This window comes from Carassius gibelio, chromosome B11 (genome assembly GCF_023724105.1).
Source record: "Carassius gibelio isolate Cgi1373 ecotype wild population from Czech Republic chromosome B11, carGib1.2-hapl.c, whole genome shotgun sequence".
NCBI classification, from domain to species: Eukaryota; Metazoa; Chordata; class Actinopteri; order Cypriniformes; family Cyprinidae; genus Carassius; species Carassius gibelio.
Genome location: NC_068406.1, coordinates 20137438 through 20154894, shown reverse-complemented (window position 1 = coordinate 20154894; position 17457 = coordinate 20137438). Strand labels below are relative to the sequence as shown.

At 36.9% G+C, this 17457-nt stretch overlaps 1 protein-coding gene across 1 annotated transcript in view; it reads right to left on the bottom strand.

The window, feature by feature from the left end:
- The window catches only part of lrig1 (leucine-rich repeats and immunoglobulin-like domains 1), a 37404-nt gene extending 23353 nt beyond the window's left edge, over nucleotides 1-14051 (bottom strand). The window contains exon 1 of the mRNA XM_052568842.1: nucleotides 12853-14051. Within this exon, the coding sequence (XP_052424802.1) occupies nucleotides 12853-13043 (191 nt within the window). The 5' untranslated portion in view covers nucleotides 13044-14051. The remainder of the gene's footprint in view (nucleotides 1-12852) is intronic.
- Between the last annotated feature and the right edge of the window lie 3406 nt (nucleotides 14052-17457).

The following is a 17457-nucleotide window of genomic DNA, read 5'->3' as shown; positions in this document are numbered from 1 at the left end:
CAGTAATAATGTAAAATATTATTACAAATTAAAATAACTCAATTTTTTTAAAATTTATTCCTGTGATGCAAATCTATTTTTTTAATCATCACTCCAGTCTTCAATGTCACATGATCCATCAATAATCATTCTAATATGATTTGTTGCGCACAAAACGTTTCTTATTTTTGTCAAGGTTGAAAACAGTTACACTGCTTAAAATTTTTTGTGGAAACCGTGATACATTCTTACCTAAGGATTTGTATTTTATTTGTTTTTGTTTTTTATGAGAAAGTAAAAAAATAAAATAAATTAAACAACTTTTTTTCCATATATATATATTTAAGAATAATAAAATAATAAATATTATCAAGTATTTTTTTTTATGAATATGCTAGATTAAATGTATATGATGTAAACAAATAATCAGGCCTAAATGTTTCAGCAAATATATACATTTGTTCGTATACATTTATGTTCTTGGAACAATCCAGGTTAAACAGTTGGCAGTTTAGCACTTCCATTGTAAGTCTATGGGACAATGATCACAGTGTAATAGGAAGTGTCCATGAACGAATGTTGCTGGTTCCTGCAAAGTATTGACTTTCGGATTATCTTCAACTCCCTGACTAACAGATTCAATGGCACACCCATCAAGTTCCACTTAGCAGTGTTAAATGATTTAATCGGCAGCTCATCTGCGCTTGTAAAGAAACAACTGGATGGCTGTTCTTCCGTCTGCTGAGTCAATTTTGACAGGTTTGTGGGGCTACAGCTGGTTGTAAAGAAGCACAATTACTTAACACACTATATAATGTGTCTGTTTCTCACCCGGAGCTGTCAAATGCAGACTGTGAAGCTGTATGTATACAAACTTGAGAAAGAACAGACATGGACTATATTCACGATGGCTGTATACCTTCTCAAACTGGGATTGTATAAAGAAAAAGGCATAAAAAAAAGAAAAATGTTTGATAATCACTCTCTTAGTAGCTCAATTTGTCCCTATTCAAGCGGTAAAGTTAAATAAACTAGAACAATTTAGTACTTTATTTGGTTAAGTTGAACAGCCAAAACTGTCACAATGCTTCTGTGGCTCGGCGGAGATAATAACACAGGGTGAGCTGCCCTCAAGGCAATCGTCTGACAGAGCTGAACACAGCAAAATTGTAGTCCTATAACATTAGGCAATTACCTAATTATACCAAAGCAAATTAAAAAATTACAGGCTTTGAGAGGCTCGCCAGGGGGCACGAATACTGCCGAGAAAATCATATACGTCATGTAGAATGCTAGTAGTTGTTAATCTGCTTTAGCTGTTTCCAACCTGCAAATTGTTGAGAGTGAGAGCAACGAAACTGACAATCTCATTCTTCACACACCCATTACTGACTAAGGCTCATATTAGTTTCCACTACAGAATTTTAAGGGCTGAAAAAAGGAGACCAAATACTGGGTTAAGGCATTTCACAATTATCTGGACTAAGATATAATGTGTTTGCCAACAGCTCTGTCAGACGTGTGGGTGGAGCTAATAAAGTGGCGGGAAGTGCTACAAGACATTTCAATGTTTTACTGTTAAACAGCCAATCAGACAAAACGCTCAGATCACCTCAGTCTTCATGGGGACCTCTTGATGTTTGGAGAACTGACCTATGCCTTACCAACCGAAAGGGAAATGAGAGTGTTTATATAATCACCGTGTTTAATTCTCAGTGGCTTCACTTTGTTTAAGCCATTTTATCTTATCAGATAACACTAACTTTCACACCTTCAGGCTGACCTTTGGGGCGTAAATCACATGGTCGTCGTAACCATACAGCAGGCTTAACTTATGTTCTGGTTTTCCAGTCAGGCTGGTTTAAAAGTCTTTAAGGCCCTGTCCACACGGAGAAGCGTTTCTGTGTATACGCACAAATTTTTTAACGGATAGGCGTTTCGTCCACACGCATCCGGCGTTTTCGTAAGGTGAACCGATATTTTTTGAAACCGGGTCCCAAAGTGGATAAATTTGAAAACGCCGTCTTTGCGTTTTCGTCTGAACGGCTAATCCGTATATTTTCAGAAACGATGACGTCATCAGCCCACGTCTCCCCCCTAGTCAGACACCTCTACGTCACGTAACAGCAACAAAAACATGAACACTGAACGATTGTCTTTTTATTAACTAACATTAACAACGATTAATAAATGTATTATTCCATGTTCGATTGTGTACCACGCGCAAGGTTTATGAGCATAGTCCAAGTCTTCTTCTCTGTTTTTAGTGTATCTCTGTGTCAGAATTACAGCGCCACATACTGGTCTGGCATGTATACTACATCATTTTGCGGTTTCGTGTGGACGCGGATATTTCTTGAGACGAGGAAAAAAAAAGATCGGATTGGGGTAAGCTCCTTCTCCGTGTGGACGGGGCCTAAAAATGAGGCCAAATATTATGGCCAAAATTGGAGTTGTGTGGCTTTTAGTCCACGTCTGTTAACTTCTTTTGGGCACAAAAGTTTAGTGTACAAAAATAGACTTTTTTTCCATGTAAAAACAATAATATACTTGAAATAAATGTAATTTATTCCTGTGATGGCCATTACTCCAGTCTTCAGTGTCAAATGATGTTGAAAACAGTTGTTAATGTTTTTGTGCAAATCATGAATTTTTCATGATTCTTTGAATAATATTAAGTTCAAGTTCAAGAATATAAGCCTACTGATGTTTTCCACCCCCTCTTCCTGTCTGAACAGAAAGATGTCAAAATAACCAAAATCAAGTTGTATCATGGAAACTTTAATGATTTCATTTACTAGGTTGGAATGTTTCAGCATTAAAAAAAAAATAATAATAATAATAATTTAATTGCTTCCTAATACAATTTGGCAGAAAAAATGCTTAAATAAAACAATAGATTTTAATATAATATTGAAAATGAACATTTAAGTCTGACAAAGAAAATGTAAATCTTCATTGATGATAAAGCTGTATGATATATAGTATTTATTATTAAAGTGCTTTATATTCTATTTTATATTATTTCTATATTATTGTGTATCAAGGCTAGAAATATTGCAAGAAATCTGAAGAAATTTATGATAAAAGTAGCATAAGCTAACTAATTAAACAAGACTGTAAGCGTGAATATATTAGCAGACTCAGACGATATGATCATGTTTCTATTCTCAAACTATTTGTTTCATGTCTATAAGATTCAAACCATGAACAAACTCACTGGTCTTTACTCTGAACTAAAGAAGCATCTCTTCTCTTCCTCAGAAGCCCCTTTCACACTGCACGTCGGACCCGCAATATTCCCGTAACATTGCCTGGTCGCCTTCTGTGTGAAAGCAACCACGTCCCGGAATTGATTACCGAATCGAACCCGGGTCGGGGACATAGTAACATTGCGGTAATCGATCCGGAACGAGCGCTGTGTGAACAAAAGCCAGATCTAATTCGGTATCGAAATGATGACGCGCGTTATCGCGCGACTCTTTTACCGGCTGTTTTGAAGGAAGATCAACATTCGCGACGAAAACACATGTGCAAACTGTAATGAAGCAGAGATCAGTTAGTTCCTCACTTTCCGCGCTGACGCAGAGATCGTTTGCTTGCTTCAGTTAAAGTATAACGTGCCAAGCGTTGTCGACTCGTACATTACACGTCACGCGCTGATGTCACGTGTCGTTACGGGATCTTCAGGGGTTGTGTGTGAAAGCACGCACATATACCGGGTCATCACTGGCTGTGTGAAAGTGCCAAATCTAGCGACCAGGGAACAATTACAGGAACACTTTACCGCTGTATTTGCCGGAATGGCAGTGTGAAAGGGGCTAGAGAGTCCTGCAGGTAAACTGGCCAACTTAAAGGAAACCAGAAACACTTTTTTGGGATTGTTAAGAAACTAGTCAGCGCAGTTGAAATTCCCCTTAAGGAAAGGTGAGTGAAATATGCTTTCCCAGCTCTAATAATGTTATATTCAAGAATTATCCAATCATTCTCCATCTGCTCAGCTCACTTCAATTTCAGTGAGAACACAGCGCTTACACACTACATGCTATTCAACCATTTTATAGCCATGACAATAATGACTTCTAACCTAACCGCACTAGTACAGGCTTGTAAATTCAACTTCAACTCTAACAGCCATTGATGTCTATTTTTCTCGTTTCCATTAGGCGAGCGGCCAACAGCTTCCTATGCCAGGAAACCAAGGGTGCAAGCACATTCACACCTAACAAAGGTCAAAGTCATTTAGGAAATGACCGGGGGTGGGGGGTTAAATAAATTCCCAATAACATACTGATTTTTTTATTTATTTATTTTTATTTTAGGACAGAATGATAATACTTTCTCAAATATAGTCACGTTGATTTTAAGTGAAAACAACATGGACCTGTTGATAGGTCGACACCAAACTGAGCTCTGACACACTGACTCAAAAAGGTATTGGAAATAATATACATTATATTTATAGTTAAGGCCTGTTATATTAACAATATAAATGACTCTTATGTCAGTTTTTCCCTCAAGGGCCATATTTTGAGTAGAACGGCCAAGAGACATATTTTATCTATCTTTATCGCTGATAAGCGGCGTGTGAACTTCGATCTTTGGAAGTGTGAAATGATGTCAATGATGGAGCTTTATGATGCAGCTGGAAGATAGAAGCGACTTTAATGCACCCTGTTTCAGCGGGCCATAAAATGTAGTCAAAGAATAACTCCTCTGTCACAGCAAAGACAGAAGCAAAGAGCGAGAGACCAGACGGACAGACACTTGCTTCACCAAAAGCCCACAGCTTGTGCTCCTTTCTTTCTGTTTCCTGCCATAAAGACCATTTACAGCCCGGCAACACCACTGATAGTGAAGCCAGGAGCGTTTCCCGACAGTCCAAACAAAGCAGAGAAAAGGGAGCGAGAGTATCGAATCTAGAGTCAAGATCATGAGATAAAGATCATCAGGAAGTGAACGTTACACGGTGGGAGAGAATGAAAATAAAGATGAGAAAACCAAACAGACAAAAGAAATCAGAGTAACATGAAGCTTAAATCCAAGACAAACCAGACGCATTTTAAAGAAAGTAGATGACAGAGAAATTGTCCCAATGAAGACAATAAGACTAGGGTCTCTTTTTGCCTTAAGGCTGGTTTATAGTTCTGCGTCATGGCTTTAGGCTGAGTCAGTACCAGAACCACGGATGCCAAGCAAAAGTCCAGCATGCTCACACTTGATTATATACATTTGTTTCGACTGATAATTATTAATCTTATAATGAAAACCCAGGGAGTGAAAATACATCCTGCATAGTTACAGAGCAGCTCGTGACAGATTGTCCAAGCAAACTTCAAAGTGAACAGAACAAGTGATTGTTAGATTACGCAGTTTCCCTGCATATGGTTTATTATCTTAACAGAAATGAAAACTCTGGACTAATTGCATCTCTAGTTTTGCCGGAAACATCAGAGTGGTCAACTTCATCACTGTATTCATCATATACTGTGTAAAGCATATATCAAATTTTATTTTGTTGATCTGTATGACCAGCAGTCAAGTTTACATATGTAATTCATCATCCAGATAGAAAAAACATAAATAAAAATAGTATTATATGCACATTTACATACACTCAATCGTGACCAAATATATCAGTATTATTATTATATTTAGTCTACAAGGATTTAATAATTATACAATTAGTATTATATTGTACATTTATTATTGTTGTTAATATAGACCTGGGTTAACTAAAAATAAAAAATAAAAAAACTCTGTTACTGAAAAATAAACAAAAGGAAAAAAATGGATTAAAACTTCTTTAATTTCAGCTAGTTGCCAAAGCACACACTTCATTGAATATAGTTTATCTTGATGATCTAAAATAAACATTTATAAAAGCTATATGCACATATTAAATAATAAAAATGACAAAAATAAAAAATCTGCTGATCAACAGATTTTGCATATCAACCTATATGCCAGCACATTATGGCTTAATGCCATAAAACTTCTGGAAACTACATAGTATGGGGTTAAGGGATAGTTTGTCAGTAACGCTTTCACAGAATGTTAAATGGTGAGTTCAGTCTCCAGACCAAATGTGCTGGGGGTGCTCTATAAGGCCTGCTGCTCTCCAATTCTCTCACCCCTCCCCTTTCTTTCACTCTTTTTTTATGTCTTTTCCAGATCTCTAAACTCTTACCAGATGTACAGAATTCATAGATGAGTCATCCATCACTTTGTAGACACTTAAACAAAGGAGGGGAGAGAAGGAGGTGCTCAAATGTGTCTCAACAAAAAAGAGAATCTGGAATATTTGTTTTATACTTTTGGAATTTCAATTCTGGTACTAGTGTGTCTGCCATTCCCCTAACCGAGACATAACAACACTCGTCTACATCTAAACTAGTCCAAAAAGCAAAAAACAGCATTTGTCAAGGTATTGCCTTCGTCAACTCACCATTAAATCGCTAGTTTCATGTTTTATGCGCATTAACTGCCTGGAAAAGGTCTGGGCGTAAATCAGTGGATAAAATGTCCTTGGATGCATGGAAACTCCACAAGAGCAGTGCTAACAGAAGGTGCCGTTAACCTCTGTGCCATGCAGGCCAAGCTAAACACAGCAAGGTACTCCTTTAACTCACAATCTGATAACACAAGCAAACTCCGCTCCACGCTACCGCACACACCTGGAGCAAACCAGTTCAGCTTTTACATGTGTTACGCGTTATGCCGTCAAAAATCTAGAATGCAAGTTGCTGTTCTTGAGCGTGACCCAATTCAACAACAACGGGATTAATAAAGCATATTGCTCAGATAACGAAATGAACAAGCATCAAAACGAGTTTGACTGCTAATGACATACTGCTGACTGGTTTCCACACGTTGAAAGAATAAACAATGGGGCGAAGAAGCAGATCAAGATCAGGGGCGTTTCCTCCGAGGAGGCAAGGGAGGCAGTGTCTCCTCAATAAATTGGATGACAAAATAATATATATTAAAAACATAAAATCACAAATATTACTAAGTAAATACGGCACTAAAAGTGTGAAAAAGGCACTCGTTTCTATATAGTAACACTGTTCAAAAGCGACACCAGCAGGTAAAGTTACAGTGGAGGCTTGCCTCCCTTCGGTCCATAGACTTACAACAGAAACCCCTTAGAGTGCCGTGACCTTTCTGGGTTGTTATTTAGAATGAATGGGGGACAATCAGGTGAGAGGTGGCAATGTGTCCATCATGCTATAATTGAATATGATCGTTTATGATATAATGTGATTGGTTCATGTGATAAATCCTGCCTCTTATTTTCTTGCAAGCTCTTGGCCTGAATGAAGAAAATGAAGGCGCTCTTGACTAGTCCTAAATATAAAGCAAGTAAACAACTCTCACGCTTACATACCAGTACTTTGTGTCACGTCAAAATAAAACTTAAAATAGTCTGAAAACATGATGACCGTGTCAGTTTTTAGTGAGCATTCGGCGTGATGGAATTGAAAGATATATCTTCGTGTCTGTGGCAGTGTTTACCGAGCTTTTATGACGATGACCTCAAATAAGTTGACTATTAAAAAGAACAGCTGAACATCAGTTCACAAATTAAAAATATTGGTAACATTTTACAATAAGATGTCGTTTAATGTCATTTACAATCAATAAACATGTATTACAGTATTTATTAATCTTTGTTTATTATTTGTGCTATAACTTTAGCACTCACTATTCTCATTCTATTCTTTCAACAACAAAAAAAATCTAACTACCTTTCTAAACGTTTTGTATTCTATTTTCTTTTAATTACGTGTGTGTGTGTGTGTGTGTATATATATATATATATATATATATATATATATATATATATATATATATATATATATATATATATATGACCTCTAACACTAGCTTGCTCTATTCTTTTTCTATTCTATCAGTTTTCTTTTTATTTGTCAAATTATTTAAAAGCCCTTGCTACGTGTACTGTGTTAAGCTAACTGAGACTTATTATAGCACTTATACATCATTGCTCTTTTTGTTGTTTTTGATTGCTTCCACTGTCCTCATTTGTAAGTCGCTTTGGATAAAAGTGTCTGCTAAAATGAATAAATGTAAATAAGATTAATAAATGCTGTAGAAGTAGGCTATTGTTTATTCTTAGTTCATGTAAACTAAAGTAGTTAACTTATGAAACATCACTGTAAATATTGTTTAGTTTAGTTATTTTGGAATAAATATAAAAGTACATAAAACACTATGAAATGTATAATTACTATTACAAGTATTATATAAAATAAACAATTATATTAATAAAATACAAAACAGAATTATATTTGTTCTCCTGTCTTATATAATATTTATTTAACCAGGAAAATGTGACAACATTAAATGTAACAGGAACACATAAACAAATAAAACTATATATATACACATGCCTCCTCATTTTAAAACAACACGACACGTCATTGATCGAAATCTAGAAATTTTGTCAATGGAAAGCAATGGACCCTAACATTGAACTAACTCTTGTAGCCTGGCCAAAGAAGCACCACACCCTTAACTTTCAGGTTTGCACAGCAGCTCCACAACAGGTGACAGGGACCATAAAGAAAAGACCATCCCCCACAATGCATATAAAAAACACATCAAACCCCCTTTGTGGTAGTGAGAAAAATCTGTGGGCTGTTTACTAAGCCCAAAGGGTGACCAAACTACACTAACACATGTGGCAACCCAGGCTGCACATACAAACCAACCACCACCCCCTCTGCTTTCAAAACAATCAAGAGGGCCACCAAAGGGACGTTGAAGTTTACTTTGAGAAGTAAGGGAGTGTTCACACTTATCATGTTTGATTCGATTAAAACGAACTCTGGTGCGATTGTTCGGTTATTGCGGTTTAAGTATGAACGCTGTCATCTGAACCCTGGTGTGCACCAAACATGTGGTCTGAGACCGCTACACTATGCGACACTACGCTACATGATTTGATGACACGGAACGAGTGGTGTATCCAAAACAAAATGAGCAAAGGGCAAACGTGGATGTACATATACGTCATTCAACTCGACCAATCAGGTTGTGAACGTATTTAGGCATATTTAGGTTCGCTGTCAATAATGCCAATGTAAAAGCTAAGTGGACCAGGACCAAATGAACCAAACAAACTGAACTACAAGTGTGAACACACACTAAGATTCATACAGCTCGATACATCAAGCCAAACTGTTTCCCTCACCTCGGTCTTCACAGCACTCTGAATAAACAGACAAAATCAAATAGCTATTTAATCAAAAACGGATCTCATTTATCCTGAATTTTAAAGGGTCAGTCCTGATGAATGCAAGACGCCAAAGACAAGCATACATTTCCATAATCAAAACCAAAATTGCTTAATTTTCCTATACTTCAGATGGATCTGACGCAGGAAATATTTTTAAAAGAACATTTTAATTCACAAGGAATTCAGACAAATTTGCAGATGGAGAGTTTGGAGGACTGTGTAGCATCAGTGAAGTCAATAAGATTACTCACATCAGTTAATTCAACGTCTCCTCCGCACTCAGGTTCAAAAATTACAATTGTCAACATTTATTCGCCCTCGCATATTTCAAAAGCTATATAACTTATTTTCATCTGTGAAACATAAAATAAGATATTATGAGAAATGTCTCGGTGTCCACAAAATGCAAGTCAATGGAAACCAAAACTGTCTGGTTACCAAAATTTTTCAACATACTTTTCTGCAAAAGAACAAACTATTTTTGGGTGAACTACTCCTTTGACCCTCACCATGAAAATATTTTTAAAAGAACATTTTAATTCACAAGGAATTCAGACAAATTTGCAGATGGAGAGTTTGGAGGACTGTGTAGCATCAGTGAAGTCAATAAGATTACTCACATCAGTTAATTCAACGTCTCCTCCGCACTCAGGTTCAAAAATTACAATTGTCAACATTTATTCGCCCTCGCATATTTCAAAAGCTATATAACTTATTTTCATCTGTGAAACATAAAATAAGATATTATGAGAAATGTCTCGGTGTCCACAAAATGCAAGTCAATGGAAACCAAAACTGTCTGGTTACCAAAATTTTTCAACATACTTTTCTGCAAAAGAACAAACTATTTTTGGGTGAACTACTCCTTTGACCCTCACCATGAATAACTCCATCAGTCTTTATTTTAAGTGTCTTAAAGCGCATATCTCAATGTTAACTTAAATCCACAAAGGACGATGTGCGAGCTGACGATGCCAACACCTCGCTGTTTCCTACTCGCCATCAAGGTCTCTGCAAGCCATGGGGGAACCATTAAATGAAAGAAAGAAAAAATGGGCAGTATGGAGAAACTATTTGGACAACTGGAAGGTATTAAGACATGATTTTACACTCAGGCCATGCCAACAGGGTTCTTCCAACCAAAGCTTTTTCTACTCTTGATTGATATATTGCAGACTGACAACCCAAAAAATATCTCTGGCCTATAACTTTAAAATCCAGCTCCTGTTGGATCTGTCAACATGAAAGCAGACGATAAAGGGACATTAAGATGCTGGAACATGCCTTTTAGTTCATGGAAATGCTAAAACGCGGCTTGACGTTCCTTGGGCGAGTTTGTGCGGAGTGGTTACGCAAGCAACAGGTTTAGATGTCACAAGCACTAGCGCTTTGACTGCTTGGCGATTGCCAGAGAAGCATATCAAAGTCCTGAACATTTGAATAGGGATAGTTGTAGGGATTAATGAGAATAAATAATCAGCATTATAATAGACCACAGTTGCCTTAAGCTTTTAGAGACAAAGAGCCACTGGTTAAGAACAAGGAGCCAGTTGTTTTGAGTTAATGCTGTTGCTGTCAATGAGGTTTGAATATTAAAAACGGTCACGCTTTAAAGACCATATATAAGGAAAGTCAGAAGGAAATGTATATCAACTGTTGGGCGGTTGCACCCTATCAATAAAAGCACTGTCAAAGCTTTTTAACCGCTTCTAATACTAGTTTGAAACAAGACACTTTAAATTATTTAATATACCAATTTAACAGTGTGATATGGAATAAATCAATTATTTATTACCGCTTCATGCTTAATCTGTGAAAAACGTGGCCCCGATGTTCCTGTATTTCAATTTGATTGGTAGCTAGAAACACAGTCGACATGAAACCCCATTTACTTTCTTAATACACATTCCCAATCTTATTGTTAATGATTTTTTCTACTTTACTTTTTCGCTGATGTAAACACACCCTATATTTCAACCCCTTTTCTCCAACCACCTGTCATACAGAGACCACTTTTCACCATCCAATCCAATAATCAAGTCTAATCTCCCAGATTTCGCTGAATATCCTGAAATACATCACATTAGCTTCCCACTAAAATGAATATGCATTTAAATGGTATAGTCAAGGGCCACAGACTAAAGCACTCAGGCAGACCAGGTCAAATTACTCAGCAGTAGGTTAGACAGTCCTTGAGGCAGAACACCAACAGAGAGAGTGTAATGAATGTTTCACGGTCCTATCAGACAAAGAACGATTATGTCAGCCACCCTCGGTTACAACTAATAAGCTTCTCGTCTTTAAAAACTTATCTCTGGGTTTGTGTCTTTATAGATTTCAAATAAAGCCCGACGAAGACCCAAACGACCAGGTCTGACTAAAATTTGGTGAATCGGGTGATATAAAATGCACAACAGACAGCTCATGTCTTCAGTTGACACTTCAGTGATGAAACTCGTGCATGATAACCATCTTTTAAATCTGACGAGAAGAGTGAGGGAGCTGCTTTTGTGAAATCAACAGACAAAACAGGTATCTTTGCAGTGATGAAACATGCAGTAAAGGTGTTGAAGATAATACTGGGCAGTAAAATCGTTCCCTTTGAAAATGATGATTGTGATCTTGAAGACACGGCAGATAACACCATAGAAAGTTTGTCTAGGCCACAAAGATACATTATATTAACACCACCGACCTAACGCCCCAAAATACTTCGTCTATAACACTGCTGTCATGTTTGAGGAGAAATGTTAAGAAAATACGCTTATTAAAATGGCTTTATACTTTTTGTGTGTGATGTTTTTGTGACTTTAATCTTAAAAAATAGCCTATAGCTGGTTTATAAAATGTCAGATGACTATAAAAATAACAACTACAACTGTTCTCAGTTTTTACTATGAGAGACTAACTAGATCTACCATCTCATATACAGAAAATAACCAATTTTAAGTCATAATCTATAAACCAGACCTAATATAATGACAAAACCACATTATTATGGCCAGTTTATGAAAAAGTCCTGTAGAAAAGAGTGAAGGTGATGTCTGTCAAAGCTGTAGAATAAGGTTAAATAAAATGTAAAATAGGTTTCAATATACACTTCAATGTTTCAATATAAAATAAACTCTGAATACAATAATAAAGAGATTTTTTGTTATTACTATGAGCTTCGTCCTATATCTTTTAGCACTGTAGTCTAACAATATTAATAAATATGGGATTTTAAGGACCAAAATTACCTTCCGGGCAAATAAACAAGTGATTATGATCATTGTTTCATGTCTTTGACTCATATCAGCAGGCTCCCTTAAACTTTCTGTCAGATTTTCCAAACTTATGAGAGTAACTAGCATCTCACAACCCAGCAGGTCGCAGCCAGGCCTGAGACTACTTAGAACCAATACCCTTTCATGAATTTAATGGAAAGAGAAACTTCTGTCAGTAATTTTAAATAAGTGTAAAGCATTATATAGGACATGCCACTTGTTATTCAGTGACTTTTGAGCCATTTTCTTCCCTGGACAATTTTAGTTAAGAGGGTTAAAGAACTTAAAGCATGTTATTTTTGAAGAGAATAATGTTTTAAATTGATAGTTGTGTGTACTCACAGATGCACAGTGCTCTTAGGCAAGTCTTGAGGGACATCAGTAATGTCTAAATGACTGCAGTCAGTCGTATCAAGCGTACACGTACAGTTTTGAGGACACGGTGCGCTATAATTAATTAACAGTCCCAGTGTCAAAAGCCAATAAAACACATGATATGAAAGTGATCCCATCTGTCCCAGCCACGCCGCCATTTTGTATCCAGTTGTCTCAGCGCTTAACGACTGATCTCGCTCATCCACAAACGGACAGCTCGAACCTATTGGGTTTCTCAGAGTCCGAGTAATTCGCCTTCATTAAGTTGTTTGTTTACCCAACGGTAATATCAAATTATACTGCGTTGTTTTTTGGCAATGCATTAGTCCTGCGCTTGAAAAAGGTCCACAGTAAAATCTTAACTCCCCTGCTCCACCACGTACGTCAAGTAAATCAAAGGTGAATCACAACTTGTCCAGAAGCCAAAACTAAATGCAGTTGTCCTTAAAAGGTTGAAAAGGGGGTCTGGATGGGAGATAGACGGGCGCTTTGTTTTGGCAAGAGAGATCCACTGGATCAAATGTAGTCTGAAGAGTTTAAATCGTCAGCGGCTTTTCAGAAGTTTTTATAATGTGCTGATCCCAAGTCATTCGTGATTATGAAGAGTTGAAACATAGTTAGATCGTGTCCATTAAGTCCATACGAGCGTGTTGAAAACAAATCTGATCTCCGGCGCTTTAAAGAAACTTTTCCTTTTGGGAAAACCGCACTCCTAAAAAAAGTTTGATGCTCTCGTTACTTCACGGACTTGATATAAAGTTTCCGAACGGCGAATGCAGGCGTTCACATCACATTAATGAATAATAATAAACCACTTTTAAGCAAAACAGTTCCAGTAAAGCCGTCCGACTGTTGTGAACTTTCCGGCTCGCGTTTCTTCCTTCTCTCTCTTTCTCTCTCTCTCTCCAGCAGCCCTGAGCGCGGTTTAAAGGAACTGGGAAGCTTTTATCTTGATCGCGTTGTACGGTCCGAAAACTCCGATAATTCACTAATTCACCTCACACTTCTGACCGTTTCGACCGCTTGTTTTTCCCCCTCCCGGACTTTACTTTCTTTTTATCCAGACGTTCTTTCGTCCCACGTTGGATACATCGGGAGTGATAAAGATTCCCTCGATTTGCATTCCGATTGGTGCTTGGAGAATGATTGACGGCCAAACTATGGATCTTACTGGCTGCTTTGGAGCGCCCAGGCGCTACGATTTTGGACGTTCCAGGCTCAGCTGTCAGTCAAATCGCGTTAGCCCCGCCCATCTTTCCCACCCAGAGTGCGAAAATTCACCGCCTCCATTCACGTCTTAAAGGGACAATGATTAATAATATAATATAATATAATATAATATAATATAATATAATATAATATAATATAATATAATATAATATAATATAATATAATATAATATAATATAATAAATTATAATATAATATAATATAATTAAAATATAAAATGTATGTACAAATGATTTACAGTATATATATATATATATATATATATATATATATATATATATAAAATACAAAATATGATATATATATATTTTTATTTTTTTTATTATACAATTAACAAAAGCAAAAAAAAGGCCAGATTTATTCTAGATCACATTTCTGTGTTGTTTTTGTCACAGAAAAGCCAAAATATTTAATTTGTAAAATACTATTTCTTTGTCACATAAAACTTTCTGTTTCATACTGAATTCCTTAACAAATAAGCATCAATTAAAAAGTAGCATTATAGTGACAACAATAATAGGACTTTGTTTTATGTAATACTGAGGTAAACTTGAAGCCAAATTGCTGATAAAAATATCTATTCAAATAAGTGATCCCACATTTTGTCCTCTTTAACCCAAATGGCATTTGACTCAGATATTTTAGCTTTCTATTCTGAGAGGGCTCTTGACATGGTTTCACATATGATTTATCTGTCAGTGTGCCGACTGTAAATCATTTGTTTTACAAATAACTTGGAAGTGGCACAAGTTGCAGGAGACCATAAAGAGCCATTAAGAGACACAGTTTAGTGTTTGAAGGGTAGTATCATTAGTGTTAGTGAACGTGAAAAACAATTCTTTAACAATATTTCTAATCCAAATTAGGAAAAGACAGCTCTAATTTACAAATAGTATGCACCGAATCTGCATTTACACAGTGACAGTATGAATCTGTAATCTGAAAGGGAGTTTATAGTGAGTAGAGCTATTATTGTTTATTTGTATTGTTTTTATGGAACATAGCTATGAATTCTCACTGATTTGATTGAAAGCATCAGTTTAAACTTCTGGACCCTTTCACACATAACATTTCATTCAGCACACACCTGAGAGTTTTAGCAAACACTGTCTCTGGGATGTTTTTGGATCATTTATAGTGGAGAGAAAGTTTGCCAGTAAACTAATGTGCATATCAGATGAGAGATCCTTACTTCTCTTTCTTGTTCTCTCTTCTCTCTCTTACTCGCGCTCCATCCAGTGCACATCCACAGCTGGAAGAAGATGAAAGAGCCTCGTGCGAAGCTTTATAAGCAGATGGTGCAGCACATGAAGACATTGGATTTGGTGGAGAAGTGGGCCTGAACCAGAGTTTTTAAACGGTAGATAATTCAAGGTTGGAAGGGATGCTGTTCCATCTGCATGAGCTGTGTTTTTGTGTGTTTTTGTCAGTGTGCCTCTGTGTGTTGCAGGCCTGTGCCAATTTATCACGCCGGCCGTGCTGGAATCTTCAAAGATAACGAGCCCATCTGCTCAAGCTATTCGTCAACAATAAAATGGAGAGGCGTGAAACGAAGCCAACACGTTGAGCTATCTCTGAATGTTTAACGGGTGTGCACTATAGCAAGGAAATGCCTGGGTTAATAGGAACCAGAGACACTTGCACATCTCATCATATCTCTGAGTCCTTGCTAAAAAGCGAGAATCCCTAAACCCAAAGGAGAAAATGTAGTTTGAGTTTCAGATGAGGCGTGAAGAAAGGTTTCATATGCACTGGTCTAAATGTGCTGTAATTCAATGAGTCAGTACTGAGCAGAACGTTTTAGACAATTATAGTTGCATCACAGCTGCACACTGACTATATTGCAACACTGATGGCTAAAAGGGGGCGTTCCTACAGCGATTTACAGTGTGATTGTAAGTCAATCATTTTTAAAGACACTTTGATTTTGATTTTCAGTGAAGTGATTTATATGCTGGTTTCTTATAGTTACACGTAAAGAAACGTTCATATTAATAATGTGGCCATCAAATAAAAACAATGAATAACATATTTTCGTTACTGAATATGTATGTGTGAACCACTCTAATTAAAACAAATGAATGACTAAATATCATTAAGATCACTTTTAAAGATTTTCATTCTTTTTAATGAAACACTTATTCATTATGAAACAAACATTTCACTTCACAAGTCGAGACATTTAAAGTGCCCCTTATGGGTAATGAAAGGTTCATATTTCGGTTTTGGGAGTCGATCCCAACAATAGGTTGACAGGCATGCAAGGTCAAAAAGCACTTTCATTGTCTTATAATATGCATTTATTTTCCTCCCAAACTCCCAAACGATTCTCTCAATGAATAATTTTTCCAAACCCCTCCTTTGTGTGATGCTAATCTGCAATGATTGGTCCGATTGCTAGACTAATGCAAGATAAAGCAGCGTTTGTGAGCACAGTGCTGCTTTGTTTACAGCGTTATCTGGGAAACCGGGGGGATGGGGGGAATGGGTTGCAATATGCTGCTGTTTCATGTTGACTTGGAATTTGTTTTAAAAAGGACTCGTTTAAATGAATCAGAGGCGACTCTTTCTTTTGAGAGACAATAGCTTTAATAGCAAAACTTTGTAGGATATTTTCATTCACTTGCCACACATTGAATGAAAAGTAATTAAAAAAATCCATAATGGGGGACTTTAAGTGATGGACTAGGTTTGTGGGGTTAATTGTGGATTACTGTGATGTTTTTATCAACTTTTTGAACTCTCATTCTGACGGCACCCATTCACTACAGAAGATCCACTGATGAGCAAGTGATACAATGATGAAGAAACAAACTCGTCTACATTTTGGGTGAACTATTCCTTTAAGAAACACTCTCATAGCTGTGTTTTTGTCTTTAGGCCCATCGGCATGAGTCAAGTGGAACTTTGCACAGCCCCTCCGCTGGTGTCCAAACAAGAAGGTAGATTATTTTTTTATTTTGTAAGCAAACTAACATTTACATTTCTTACTGTTGTTTGTTTTATAAAGTGAGTGGATCTTGCCCACTTCTGCCAAGTTCCTTTCATTTCCCAGAGCTTGTCGCGCAACCTGCCAAAACCGTGCGTGTTGAAAGATGTATCCTTCTTGACCTGTTCTTGAGTGTTGCACAGGTTGCCCATCACTGGATGTCATCCCGAGAAGGCATGCCTTGTTGCAACAGTCTTGTGTTAACAGCTTGCTTAAGTGTTTACCTGGGCAACATCTCTTTGGTGTTTATACATCCTCAATCAGCACACAGATTCAGGTGTGATGTATAGACGCTCCCGCTCATAGGCTGCCAGAGTGGAGATCGCAACCACTGTGAAGCTCTTGTTTATTCGA